Raw genomic sequence first — 14,493 nt, 5'->3', positions numbered from 1 at the left:
GCTGTCTTCTCCGGTCCTCCGCTGTCTTCTCCGGTCCTCCGCTGTCTTCTCCGGTCCACCGCTGTCTTCTCCGGTCCTCCACTGTCTTCTCCGGGCCTCCGCTGTCTTCTCCGGGCCTCCGCTGTCTTCTCCGGGGCCTCCGCTGTCTTCTCCGGTCCTCTGCTGTCTTCTCCGGTCCTCTGCTGTCTTCTCCGGTCCTCTGCTGTCTTCTCCGGTCCTCCGCTGTCTTCTCCGGTCCTCCGCTGTCTTCTCCGGTCCTCCGCTGTCTTCTCCGGGCCTCCGCTGTCTTCTCCGGTCCACCGCTGTCTTCTCCGGTCCTCCGCTGTCTTCTCCGGTCCTCCGCTGTCTTCTCCGGGCCTCCGCTGTCTTCTCCGGTCCACCGCTGTCTTCTCCGGTCCACCGCTGTCTTCTCCGGTCCTCCGCTGTCTTCTCCGGTCCTCTGCTTTTTTCCGCCAGTCCTTACTGGGCCTGCGTAGCGATGTCATTACGCCGCTGTGTACGCCATTCCTATTGGATGACGTGCGCAGCAGCGTATTGACGTCATTGGAGAGGGCAGAGAAGACACCGGAAGACCAGCGCTGGACCCGGAGCATCGTGGAGGGGTAAGTAATACTTACCGCACCACACGGGGAACATTAAGCTGCTATCCGGCAGCAGCTTAAGCATTTGGCGCTGCCGGATAGCACTTAATGCGATGGCCCCGACATAAAAAAGCATCGTATGTCGATTTGATCATATGTCGGGGCCATCATAGGTCGGGGGGTCACTGTATATGTGTGTGTGTGTGTGTGTGTGTGTGTGTGTGTGTGTGTATATATATATATAATAATATATATAATATGAAAACTACAGATCACGGTACAAAAGAGGACCCTCATTTAGCCCCATATACAGAAAAATGAGAAAGTTATAGGGGTCAGAAGATGAGGATTTTAAATGTAATAATTTTGTTAAACTTTGAGTATTTTTTATTTACATTTTTTAATCCGTCTGATAATAAAAAAGCTGTAACCATGGGGATCATCTTTATCCTATTAACCCACAGAATAAATAGAACATGTCAGTTTTACCGTAAAGTGCACTGCGTAAAAACAAAACCAAAAAGCTGCAAAATTGCTGGTTTCATATAAATTTTCCACCATAAATAATAATTTTTTTTTTACCACCTCACCAAGCTACATGTTCGTCGTGGTACTGTGAGCCGCCTGCGTGGCCTAAACGTGGTCTCAAATCCTGCAGGGTCTCCGGACTTGTCTCCCATCCGAGACGTCATCTGTCGGTGATTGCAGTGGATCCTGATGATTTTCGTGTTCAGGGACATTCAGCGTGGCAGAACATTCCTCAGAAGACCAGTAATAACCTCACTGAGCATGCCAAGGTGTGTATACACAACATATATATATATATATATATACACATGGGGAGTCTGGAGGTGTAACAAAGTATAGTCGGGGTATGTCATATATGACAGTACAGACCATAAGTTTGGACACCTTCTCATTCAGAGTTTTCGTTATTTCCTGACTATGAATATTGTAGATTCGCCCTGAAGCATCAAATCTCTGATCACATGTGGGATTATATCCAGAACAATAAGTGTGAGAATCCGTCATATTCTCCGCTCTTCCTCTGAGTCCTGCTTTACACACTCATTCTCCTGATGAGCTGTAGTCACCTGAAATGGTCTCCACCAGTCCTGAAGGAGTTCCCATGATGCTTTACACACTCATTCTCCTGATGATCTGTAGTCACCTGAAATGGTCTCCACCAGTCCTGAAGGAGTTCCCATGATGCTTTGCACACTCATTCTCCTGATGATCTGTAGTCACCTGAAATGGTCTCCACCAGTCCTGAAGGAGTTCCCATGATGCTTTGCACACTCATTCTCCTGATGATCTGTAGTCACCTGAAATGGTCTCCACCAGTCCTGAAGGAGTTCCCATGATGCTTTACACACTCATTCTCCTGATGAGCTGTAGTCACCTGAAATGGTCTCCACCAGTCCTGAAGGAGTTCCCATGATGCTTTGCACACTCATTCTCCTGATGATCTGTAGTCACCTGAAATGGTCTCCACCAGTCCTGAAGGAGTTCCCATGATGCTTTGCACACTCATTCTCCTGATGATCTGTAGTCACCTGAAATGGTCTCCACCAGTCCTGAAGGAGTTCCCATGATGCTTTGCACACTCATTCTCCTGATGATCTGTAGTCACCTGAAATGGTCTCCACCAGTCCTGAAGGAGTTCCCATGATGCTTTGCACACTCATTCTCCTGATGATCTGTAGTCACCTGAAATGGTCTCCACCAGTCCTGAAGGAGTTCCCATGATGCTTTGCACACTCATTCTCCTGATGATCTGTAGTCACCTGAAATGGTCTCCACCAGTCCTGAAGGAGTTCCCATGATGCTTTGCACACTCATTCTCCTGATGAGCTGTAGTCACCTGAAATGGTCTCCACCAGTCCTGAAGGAGTTCCCATGATGCTTTGCACACTCATTCTCCTGATGATCTGTAGTTACCTGAAATGGTCTCCACCAGTCCTGAAGGAGTTCCCATGATGCTTTGCACACTCATTCTCCTGATGATCTGTAGTCACCTGAAATGGTCTCCACCAGTCCTGAAGGAGTTCCCATGATGCTTTGCACACTCATTCTCCTGATGAGCTGTAGTCACCTGAAATGGTCTCCACCAGTCCTGAAGGAGTTCCCATGATGCTTTGCACACTCATTCTCCTGATGAGCTGTAGTCACCTGAAATGGTCTCCACCAGTCCTGAAGGAGTTCCCATGATGCTTTGCACACTCATTCTCCTGATGAGCTGTAGTCACCTGAAATGGTCTCCACCAGTCTTGAAGGAGTTCCCATGATGCTTAGCACTTGTTGGCCCTTTTGCCTTCATTGGGTTCAGGTCCGGTGACTGAGGCGGCCAGGCCATCTGGTGCAGCACCCATCACTCTCCTTCTTGGTCACATAGTCCTTACACAGCCTGGAGGGGTTTGGGTTCATTGTCCTGTTGAAAAATAAATGATGGTGCAACTAAACGCAAACTGGATGGAATAGCAGCCGCTAGAAGATGCTGTGGTAGCCATGCTGGGTCAGTATGCCTTCAATTTTGAATAAATCCCCAACAGTGTCACCAGCAAAGCCCCCCCCCCACCATCACACCTCCTCCTCCTCCACACCATCACACCTCCTCCTCCACACCATCACTCCTCCTCCTCACCATCACACCTCCTCCTCCTCCTCACCATCACACCTCCTCCTCCTCCTCACCATCACACCTCCTCCTCCTCACCATCACACCTCCTCCTCCTCACCATCACACCTCCTCCTCCTCACCATCACACCTCCTCCTCCTCCACACCATCACACCTCCTCCTCCTCCACACCATCACACCTCCTCCTCCTCCTCACCATCACACCTCCTCCTCCTCACCATCACACCTCCTCCTCCTCCTCACCATCACACCTCCTCCTCCTCCTCACCATCACACCTCCTCCACACCATCACACCTCCTCCTCCTCCACACCATCACACCTCCTCCTCCTCCACACCATCACACCTCCTCCTCCACACCATCACACCTCCTCCTCCACACCATCACACCTCCTCCTCCTCCACACCATCACACCTCCTCCTCCACACCATCACACCTCCTCCTCCTCCTCCACACCATCACACCTCCTCCTCCACACCATCACACCTCCTCCTCCACACCATCACACCTCCTCCTCCACACCTCCTCCTCCTCCACACCATCACACCTCCTCCTCCTCCTCCACACCATCACACCTCCTCCTCCACACCATCACACCTCCTCCTCCTCCACACCATCACACCTCCTCCTCCTCCACACCATCACACCTCCTCCTCCACACCATCACACCTCCTCCTCCTCCTCCACACCATCACACCTCCTCCTCCTCCTCCACACCATCACACCTCCTCCTCCTCCACACCATCACACCTCCTCCTCCACACCATCACACCTCCTCCTCCTCCTCCACACCATCACACCACCTCCTCCTCCACACCATCACGCCTCCTCCTCCTCCACACCATCACACCTCCTCCTCCTCCACACCATCACACCTCCTCCTCCACACCATCACACCTCCTCCTCCACACCATCACACCTCCTCCTCCTCCACACCATCACACCTCCTCCTCCTCCTCACCATCACACCTCCTCCACACCATTACACCTCCTCCTCCTCCACACCATCACACCTCCTCCTCCACACCATCACACCTCCTCCTCCACACCATCACACCTCCTCCTCCTCCTCCACACCATCACACCTCCTCCTCACCATCACACCTCCTCCTCCTCCACACCATCACACCTCCTCCTCCTCCACACCATCACACCTCCTCCTCCTCCTCACCATCACACCTCCTCCTCCTCCACACCATCACACCTCCTCCTCCTCCACACCATCACACCTCCTCCTCCACACTATCACACCTCCTCCTCCTCCTCACCATCACACCTCCTCCTCCACACCATCACACCTCCTTCTCCTCCTCACCATCACACCTCCTCCTCCTCCACACCATCACACCTCCTCCTCCTCCTCACCATCACACCCTCCTCCTCCACACCATCACACCTCCTTCTCCTCCTCACCATCACACCTCCTCCTCCTCCACACCATCACACCTCCTCCTCCTCCACACCATCACACCACCGCCTCCTCCACACCATCACACCTCCTCCTCCTCCACACCAGCACACCTCCTCCTCCACACCATCACACCTCCTCCCCCATGCATCACGGTGGGAACCAGGCATGTAGAGTCCATCCGTTCACCTTTTCTGCATCGCACAAAGACACGGTGGTTGGGACCAAAGATCTCACATTTGGCCTCATCAGATTTCCACTGGTCCTTGTGTTGTCTCTTCTGCTTGTTGCCGGTCCTTAGCAGTGGTTTCCTAGCAGATCTTCTACCATGAAGACCTCACACAGTCTCCTCTGTGGTTCTAGAGATGTGTCTGCTCTAGAACTCTGTGCGGCATTGACCTGCTCTCTAATCTGAGCTGCTGTTCACCATTTCTGAGATTGTTGGTGACTCGGATGAACTTCTCCTCCGCAGCAGAGGTGACTCTTGGTCGTCCTTTCCTGGGACTCCGCATGGCAGACACTTTCTTTGTAGCTCTTGATGGTTTGTGTGACTGCACTTGGGGACACTTTCCACTTAGAATAGGACAGATTTTCAGTTGTTTCACTCTTTTTTGTTATGTCTATAATTCCACATGTGACAATTCATAGTTTTGATGCTTTCAGTGTAAATCTACAATATTCATAGTCATGAAAATAAAGAAAACTCTGAATGAGAAGGTGTCCAAACTTTTCCGTCTGTTCTGTATATGTGTATATATATATATAGATAGATAGATAGATAGATAGATAGATATATAGATATATATAGAGAGAGAGATATATTAATTATATAAGGTGTCCATAGGAAGGACGTATATAGTAAGGGATATATATATATATATATATATATATATATATATATATATATACATATATATATATGCAGATAAAGTCAGGCTGCTCACCACGCGTTTGCTGCACTATCTCGTGCTACGGACACCGGTACCGCTCCCGGCTAAGTAGAAATCACACAGGAAAAAACGTCCGGCACTCGGGAAGATGCAGATAAAACTTGTCAATGGCTTTATTCACACGCTTAAGGCAGGACACAATCTGACGCGTTTCGCACACTCAGGTGCTTAGTCGTAGATAGACATACACTCAATAATGCGGGTTTAAATACACATGAGTTTGGTCACATGACCACATGAATCTTAATTAAAAACAGTTGGTTACAAAACATGGCATTGGGAATCATGATCACATTTGGTCGTTCGGAGAGAGTTCACACAAGGATGCAGGCAATGCGGCTTTGAATTTCAAATTTTGATTAACATTTAAATTTCAATCTCGAATGGTCTAAAAACTAGTTTATCAAATACTACCGATATTCATATTAATTTGGAAGTACATATTTACCGAAATAAATAATTTGAACTATACCTGCACATCAAGATCCGAAATATTTATATATAGATCAATAACCGCATAATGTGCATCTCACCATGTGAACAACCCCCTATAATTTGCGACAATTCAAAATTTATTATATATACACAAGAAACGAAGAATACATATTGGACCAGGAACTAAACATACGTGATTAGTAATAAATTGTATACATCAACTATATTCTCTTATTCAATTTATGCACACGTTAACATTAAATCCAATCTTTTATTTAACCCTTGCGGGTATCTTGTTCCCAAGAGGAACATCCAATGTGCCTCTCTACTGTATAATTTCTTTCTGAGATCGCCTCCCCTAGGTCCTAAGGTGACTTTTTCTACCCCCAATACTCGTAAATGGGTGGTGTCCCCTGAATGGGACTCCCTAAAGTGACGTGACAGCATAGAAATGCTTGTTAAACTACTTTTAGCATCCGTAATATGTTTCCTAAACCTCACTTTTAATGAATTCCCCGAGCATCCTACATATTGCAAATTACAAGCAATACATGTTGCTACGTATATAATGGATTTAGTGTTACAATTGATATACTGGTGTATATTGTATGTCCTATTTGTTGTGCAAGACGTTACAGTATTTGTATTCACCATATGTGTACATGTGATACATCTGGTATGACCACATTTGCGATTACCTATATTCCTCAACCAGTCCCGATCCTTTACACTTTCCTTTTGACTAATAAATAGACTGGGTGAGACTCTGGTTCCAATAGTAGGGCCTCTCCTGGACACAATAGAAATACCCTCTGATAATAAGTCTCTAAATATTGGATCTGTTTCTAATACCGGAATATATCTGTTTATTATTTTCTTAATCTGTCCAAATTGAGTACTGTATGATGTCACGAAAAATGGTGGTCTATCCTTATTCGGATTTATATTTTCATTTTTGATTGTGTTTTTGGCTAATTTACCTCCAACCTTATGTGAGTCCCTTCTATTTTGATGCCTGCTGGAATAGGATACTAGTTCCTCGCGCCCCCGTCCCTCTATTCTTATTTCTGCTTTTTTTAGTATTTTTTCGCTATAACCCCTCTGCTCAAATCTAGTATGAAGTTCCTCTGCTGCAATTTTAAATTGTTTCTCACTAGAGCAGTTACGTTTTATTCTACATAATTTGCCATAGGGAATATTATCCAGGACATGTCGTGTATGGCAGGAGGAGGCCAATAAAATAGAGTTAGAGGCTGTATCTTTTCTATAGGGGCGAATTTCTATACCATCACTCCCACTAATCAACGAAATGTCCAAAAAATTAATTGTATTTTTATCGAAATGTGAGGTGAACCCCAAATTTAAATTGTTGTTCCCAATATACCTAACAAATTCCGAAAATAGTGTCTCCGTACCCCTCCAAATTATCAATAAATCGTCTATATAACGACTGATCCAGTGTATATTATCATAATAAACATTGGATGTTCCTCTTGGGAACAAGATACCCGCAAGGGTTAAATAAAAGATTGGATTTAATGTTAACGTGTGCATAAATTGAATAAGAGAATATAGTCGATGTATACAATTTATTACTAATCACGTATGTTTAGTTCCTGGTCCAATATGTATTCTTCGTTTCTTGTGTATATATAATAAATTTTGAATTGTCGCAAATTATAGGGGGATGTTCACACGGTGAGATGCACATTATGCGGTTATTGATCTATATATAAATATTTCGGATCTTGATGTGCAGGTATAGTTCAAATTATTTATTTCGGTAAATATGTACTTCCAAATTAATATGAATATCGGTAGTATTTGATAAACTAGTTTTTAGACCATTCGAGATTGAAATTTAAATGTTAATCAAAATTTGAAATTCAAAGCCGCATTGCCTGCATCCTTGTGTGAACCCTCTCCGAACGACCAAATGTGATCATGATTCCCAATGCCATGTTTTGTAACCAACTGTTTTTAATTAAGATTCATGTGGTCATGTGACCAAACTCATGTGTATTTTAACCCGCATTATTGAGTGTATGTCTATCTACGACTAAGCACCTGAGTGTGCGAAACGCGTCAGATTGTGTCCTGCCTTAAGCGTGTGAATAAAGCCATTGGCAAGTTTTACCTGCATCTTCCCGAGTGCCGGACGTTTTTTCCTGTGTGATATATATATATATATATATATATATATATATATATATATATATATATATATATACATTCCAAAAAAAGAGTGTGCTGCAGCACTCGAGTAAAGTGAAAAAGTAAGTAGGTTTGCTGTGTTTGAATATATTTGGCCAAATGGTGAGCGAAGCCCCAAAATTTTTCATTTTTCCTTATAGCAATTTAGCATTTCATGTTTTATCTGTATCTTTCTGCTAGTAGTGTGCTGCTGTACTCTCCTGCTTTTGTGTGTGTATGTATGTATATATGTGTGTGTGTGTGTGTATATATATATATTATACACACAGGGACCCCCTGACCTACAATGGCCCCGACATACGATCATTTCAGCATACAATCACTCTCAGAGGCCATCGCATGTTGAAGGCAGCATCACCATACGATGCTTTTGTATGTCGGGCCATCGCATAAACGGCTATCCTCCAGCGCAGACTGCTTCAGCCGCCACCGGATAGCCGTTTACAGTGCCCCGTGTGGTCCGCTGATGATCACTTACCTGTCCTCGGGGCTCTGGCGCTTCCTCTTCGGGATCCCCTGCATCGTCGGCGCTCTTCATCACGTCGCTGAGCACGCCGTCCCGTCGTCCAATAGGAGCGGCGTGCGTAGCGACGCGATGGAGAGCGTCGGGGACACCCCGGGGACGCGGCGAAAGCGATGGAAGGCGACATCCAGGGCAGCGATGACGGTCCGGAGCGGCGGGGACACGTGAGTACAACCTTTAATACCAGTGGTCTTCAACCTGCAGACCTCCAGATGTTGCAAAACTACAACTCCCAGCATGCCCGGACAGCCGTTGGCTGTCCGGGCATGCTGGGTGTTGTAGTTTTGCAACATCTGGAGGTCCACAGGTTGTAGACCACTGTCCTATACTTTACATTGCACGGATCCCTCAACATACGATGGTTTCAACAAACGATGGTCCATTTGGAACGGATTACCATCTTATGTTGAGGGACCACTGTATATATACACACACACACATATATATATGGGGTATACAGCAACAAAGACAGATATCCGCACTCACCACAAGATAAGTGACCAGCTGCTCCTAGATAGAGACGCCGTGGGATCCGGAGTTCTCTGAATGCTATGCACTGGTTACCTCCCGGATCCCACGGCGTCTCTATCTAGGAGCAGCTGGTCACTTATCTTGCGGTGAGTGCGGATATCTGTCTTTGTTGCTGTATACCCCATAACTGATACTACTATCCTTTATTTATCCTAGCCCCTCCGCTGCACCACACTTAATATTGGCCTCTATGCGAGCTTCGCCATAGTTCCACGGTTGACGCGGTGATTGTCTCAATACAGCTGCACATACCTAATAGTGGCCACCTCTTAACCTCTGTTCACACTATATTTATTATCCACCATGAAGAAGAGTTCAATAGTAGAGATGAGCGAACTTACAGTAAATTCGCTTCGTCACGAACTTCTCCGCTCGGCAGTTGATGACTTTTCCGGCATAAATTAGTTCAGCTTTCAGGTGCTCCCGTGGGCTGGAAAAGGTGGATACAGTCCTAGGAGACTCTTTATTAGGACTGTATCCACCTTTTCCAGCCCACCGGAGCACCTGAAGGCTGAACTAATTTACGCAGGAAAAGTCATCAACTGCCGAGCGGAGAAGTTTGTGACGAATCGAATTTACTGTAAGTTCGCTCATCTCTATTCAATAGGATCAGGAAAATAAAGTAAATAAAATAATAATAAAAAATAATAATAATAAAATATTCCTCTTCCTCATGAATACACATCAAGTGACCCCCCCCCCCCCCAATCTAAAGGGATAATGACGGACATCATTATGTTATACTGTTCTTAATCTTTTGGATGGAATAATTGAATAGATGAATTACTGTTTTGTAATCTTTTTCTATTTGTGCAGATGAACTTTCCTTCATGGTGGATAAGGCACAACACATCCAAGCTGTCTATGAGTCCATAAATTATACATCATGTCAGGGTGTGTTTCTGAAGAGACTATGTAGGAGAAATTTACTATCTGTTTAGTATTTTCCATTAATTTTTTTGCCTCATTTCCAGGACTCACCCTGTGGATCCCGGATTCTAGTATCCCCTCGATATGTGATGTCCTCAGAAGATGTCTCGGGAAAGAAAACTCTTCCGTCAAGACTCCTCCCCGGGACCAGCAGTTTCCTCGGACTCCAGCAGCTTATCCTCTCCGGAAGGTTATGCTAAATCAGGACCAAGAGGGGGTCACAGGACTAAGAACCAGGGTTGTTTCCCCTTCAGCCTCCTGCCTGTTGACTGTCAGCTCCATGTCTTCTCGTTCCTCTCTGAGGTAGAGAAGTGCACAGCCGCCTTGGTCTGTTCAGACTGGAGCAAACTCATGCGTACACCTCGACTCTGGAGGGTGGCAGACTTCATGAGGCTTGGGGCTGTCCTCTCTGGCATGGATGGGGTGCTGGTGTCGGTGAGAGAGTTTGAGCGGTGGAAGGAGTGGGTGCACCAGTACGCGTACCATTTGACGTCCCGTGGAGCCAGCTTGTTGGTCCTTCGTGCTAGTTTTGATTTAGGTGACCAGAGAACCAAGTGGGCCGAATTCCTCCTTCAGTTTCTGGATAGCGTTTACTGTGGAGACCTTCAGGAGCTGGAGCTGAATTGGACATTGACGCATCTGGAGCCTCTCGATATTTATCCTCCGGGCAGCATGGCGCAAATATGTCTGGCCAAGACGGATCAGTTCAACAGCTTTCAGACTCTCTTTGAGCGCCTCACCAGAACATCCCCCAGACTGAGCCGCATGAAGCTGCCCTTCGACTGGTCAGAACATTCCGTCTCGCTGCTCACGCTCTTCCAAAATCTCAGAACGTTAGAGCTCAACTACTTTTGGGTCTTTAAGAGCGTTCAACCGGAAACCATGAAACAACTCACAAGGTCGTTGCCGAAGCTAAAGACGCTGATCCTTCAAGTGCTGGTTCCTGTGAAGGACTTGGGAGTCTCCTACCCTATCGAGTCAAAGTCTCTGGAGTTTTTAGACGTGTCTCAGAGTCGTGGACTGGTGTTTAGTCACGTGGATTTACCCTCCCTCAGAGAATTAAAGGTTAAGAAAACCATCAGGGGCATCATCTTGAATCGCAGAACCCGTGTTGCCCTTCAGAACCGGTGGTCGTGTTTATATGACTTGCTTAAGGTGGGCGCACCCAAACTTCAACGATTTAACTCCCACACGTTGCTTCCAACCTGGAAGACTCAGACTTACCTGGAGCTCAGCGAGGTCCTCCTCCAGTCTTGTTATTGCATCCAACACACGGACACGTGGCTGCTCTGAGTCGGCCATTAACCAGCATTCACCAAGTCATCATACATCTCAGGAAACCTAAGACTGACTTCGTTGACAAAGCTCACATAGTCTTGGAGAAAAGCTTTGAAAGAACCGAGATCTTCATTGGATCCTAAGTCCTTCATGACTTAAAGGGGTACTCCACCCCTGGCATCTTATCCCCTATCCAAAGGATAGGGGATAAGATGTTAGATCACCACGGTCCCACTGCTGGGGACCCCGGGGATCCCTGCTGCGGCACCCCACCATCATTACTGCACAGAGCGAGTTCGCTCTGTGCGTAATAACGGGCGATACAGGGGCCGGAGCAGCGTGATGTCATGGCTCCGCCCCTCATGACATCACGGCCCGTCCCCTTAATGCAAGTCTATGGCAGGGGGCGTGACGACCGCCACGCCCCCTCCCATAGACTTGTATTGACGGGGGCGGGCTGTGACGTCACGGGGGCGGGCTGTAACGTCACGAGGGGCGGAGCCGTGACGTAACGATGCTCCGGCCCCTGTATTGCCCGTCATTACGTGCAGAGCGATCTCGCTCTGCGCAGTAATGATAGCGGGGTGCTGCAGCAGCGATCCGCGGGGTCCCCAGCAGCGGGACCCCGGCGATCTGACATCTTATCCCCTATCCTTTGGATAGGGGATAAGATGTCTAGGGGCGGAGTACCCCTTTAAACTTGACAATTTTTGTAACGTGCGAAGTGGGGTTGATCATCATTCCTTGTCCACACATCAAAAAGTCTCTGTAAAAAAGTTTTTATAGTTTCTGAAATATCATTCTTTCGGGGACAGTTCTTCCTAGGAATATGGGGTTACGGGAGCTTTACTAGGTGGACTGGCTAAAAATTGGATGATGACCCGTAGAGGCAAAGAGTGTGGTGTTTTTTTTTATTTTTGGGATTGAAAGTATAAGGGTGATGACAGACTTGATGCTTCCAATTGCTCACCTAAGAGGCCTCGAAATGTGGAAGTGATGGAACCGTTCTCCATTTAGTTGAAGTAAGATCTAATAATGGCCCACAACGGCCTCTCGTGTTCTAGTTCCTCTGGGAGGGCCGGGAAGAAGACAATGTAGTCTACAAGAAGCTCCTTTCACCGGCCGTAGATGATAGATCATTCTCGAAAGATATAGGTGTTTTTTTTTTTTTTGTCCTGTTCTCAAATCCTTAATTTTTACTGGATGAAATTATCTAGAATGGTGGTCTGTGGACCTCCAGCTCTAGCAGAACTACAACTCCAGGCATAGCCGGACAGCCAACAGCTGTCCGGCTATGCCTGGAGTTGTAGTTCTGCTAGAGCTGGAGGTCCACAGTTTGGAGACAGCTGTTCTAGAAGATCAGGACTTAACAAGGCTAAGGGGATTGGTCGTCAATGCTTCTAAAAGTTCTCTTCCGGTGCCCAACATTTTTGGGTCCATTCTGTTACTATCTCTTCGTATTGTTGGACCAGTACAAAGTTTCCATCAGGTCCTATGGTATTTTGTCCATTCCATTCTGTCCTTCTCTTCGCCCTTGGGGGGTGGTCTATTGACCTTAGGTGCCCATAAAACATTTGTTGGGGATATGATGGCCATGGCAATAATGACCCTCTTCCCCCATCGCCCCAACCCCTCCGGTTTGCGGGATCCCCCCCACCCCTAGTGGTTATATTCTTCACAATGGGGCTGATTATTACCCCAAAAAATTTTTATGGTTAAAAACTAGGTAATTGGGTACATAATTTTCCCTTCTCTTCCGTGGTTGATGATGCCGGACGTGGTGACGGCGCCATGATTTTCTGTTTCTAAGGTGACACATAATGTAAATACGTTTTTATTAAAAATGTTGGTGCTTTTATTTCTTATCTGCAGTTCCTGGCAAATCAATTGGCTTTTAAAGTAACGCTCTTTTCAGAAGTTGTGTGTGTTTTTATTAAGCAATTTTTTCTTACTAAAATGTAGGCTTGCATAAAAGGTCTCGAGGCATCTGTCACTAGCATAAGCAGAAGGTCTCAATGTTTTTAGTCTTTTTGCTGAAGACACAAAAATCTGTAACAGGGTTGATGTTCCTGGAGGGATCCGCCAAATGGAGAAGGATTTGGGCAAATAAGAGGAATAGTCAGAACTCTGGACACTTCATGTGGATAAGTGCAAGATAATGCACCTGGGGCCTAAAAACCCAAGGGCAAAATATAGAATATGTGATAAAGTCCTGACCCCAGTATCCGAGGAAAGGGGTCATTATTTTAGAAGACTCAAAGGTTGGCAGACAATGTCATAGAGCAGCAAGAAATGCTAGAAGAATTCTTGGGTGTATAGGGAGAGGTATAAGCAGTAGAGGGAGGTGCTCAGGGGTGTAAAGGGAGAGGTATTAGCAGTAGAAGGAGGTGCTCATGGGTGTAGAGGAAGTGGTATTAGCAGTAGAGGGAGGTGCTCATGGGTGTATAGGAAGAGGTATAAGCAGTAGAGGGAGGTGCTCATGGGTGTAAAGGGAGAGGTATTAGCAGTAGAGGGAAGTGCTCATGGGTGTATAGGGAGAGGTATTAGCAGTAGAGAGGAAGTGCTAAATGGTTCTTATCTGCCGCCACCTTCTATGTTTCTGGTGCTGGCCCCTTAAAAAAAACATACTTGCCTAAGCCCGGTCCAGTCATTAAAGGCCATCTGAGGCCAAAAACAATGATTGGGGATAAATGTTTGATCGCTTGGGGTCTGAACGCTGGGTATCCCTCCACGGGCGATCTCCTGCACAGAGCCACGGCTCGTTCGTGCAGTAGGAGGCGTGCTGGCCGCAGCGTGACGTCGTGGCCGACACGCCTCCTCCATGTAGTTCTTTGGGAGAGGCGGGGAGACAGCGTTCCTGCCTCTCCCATAGAACTGTATGGGGAGGGGGCGTAACCGTCGACCTCTCTAGGTCGACGATACACGCATTAGCACTCTCACTGAGCACTAATATGGGGCCCCGTTCAGGAGATCGCGAGGGTCCCAGCGGTCGGACCCCCCGCGA

General features: G+C 46.8%; 1 protein-coding gene across 5 annotated transcripts in view; it reads left to right on the top strand.

Moving 5' to 3' along the window:
• The window catches only part of LOC130272794 (uncharacterized), a 23,782-nt gene extending 12,024 nt beyond the window's left edge, over nucleotides 1-11,758 (top strand). The window contains exons 2-3 of one of the 5 annotated variants that reach the window (XM_056518679.1): nucleotides 1,240-1,378; nucleotides 10,256-11,757. In XM_056518679.1, the coding sequence (XP_056374654.1) occupies nucleotides 10,314-11,504 (1,191 nt within the window). In that variant the 5' untranslated portion in view covers nucleotides 1,240-1,378; nucleotides 10,256-10,313 and the 3' untranslated portion in view covers nucleotides 11,505-11,757. Of the gene's footprint in view, nucleotides 1-1,175; nucleotides 1,379-8,600; nucleotides 8,915-10,109; nucleotides 10,176-10,255 lie in introns of those variants that run through there. The other 4 variants (XM_056518678.1, XM_056518681.1, XM_056518682.1 and 1 more) reach the window with 4 other exon arrangements.
• The last annotated feature ends 2,735 nt before the right edge of the window (nucleotides 11,759-14,493 follow it).

Source organism: Hyla sarda, chromosome 5 (genome assembly GCF_029499605.1).
Source record: "Hyla sarda isolate aHylSar1 chromosome 5, aHylSar1.hap1, whole genome shotgun sequence".
In the NCBI taxonomy this organism is placed as follows: Eukaryota; Metazoa; Chordata; class Amphibia; order Anura; family Hylidae; genus Hyla; species Hyla sarda.
The sequence above is the reverse complement of the archived record's forward strand: the minus strand, read 5'-3'. Positions and strand labels throughout refer to the sequence as shown.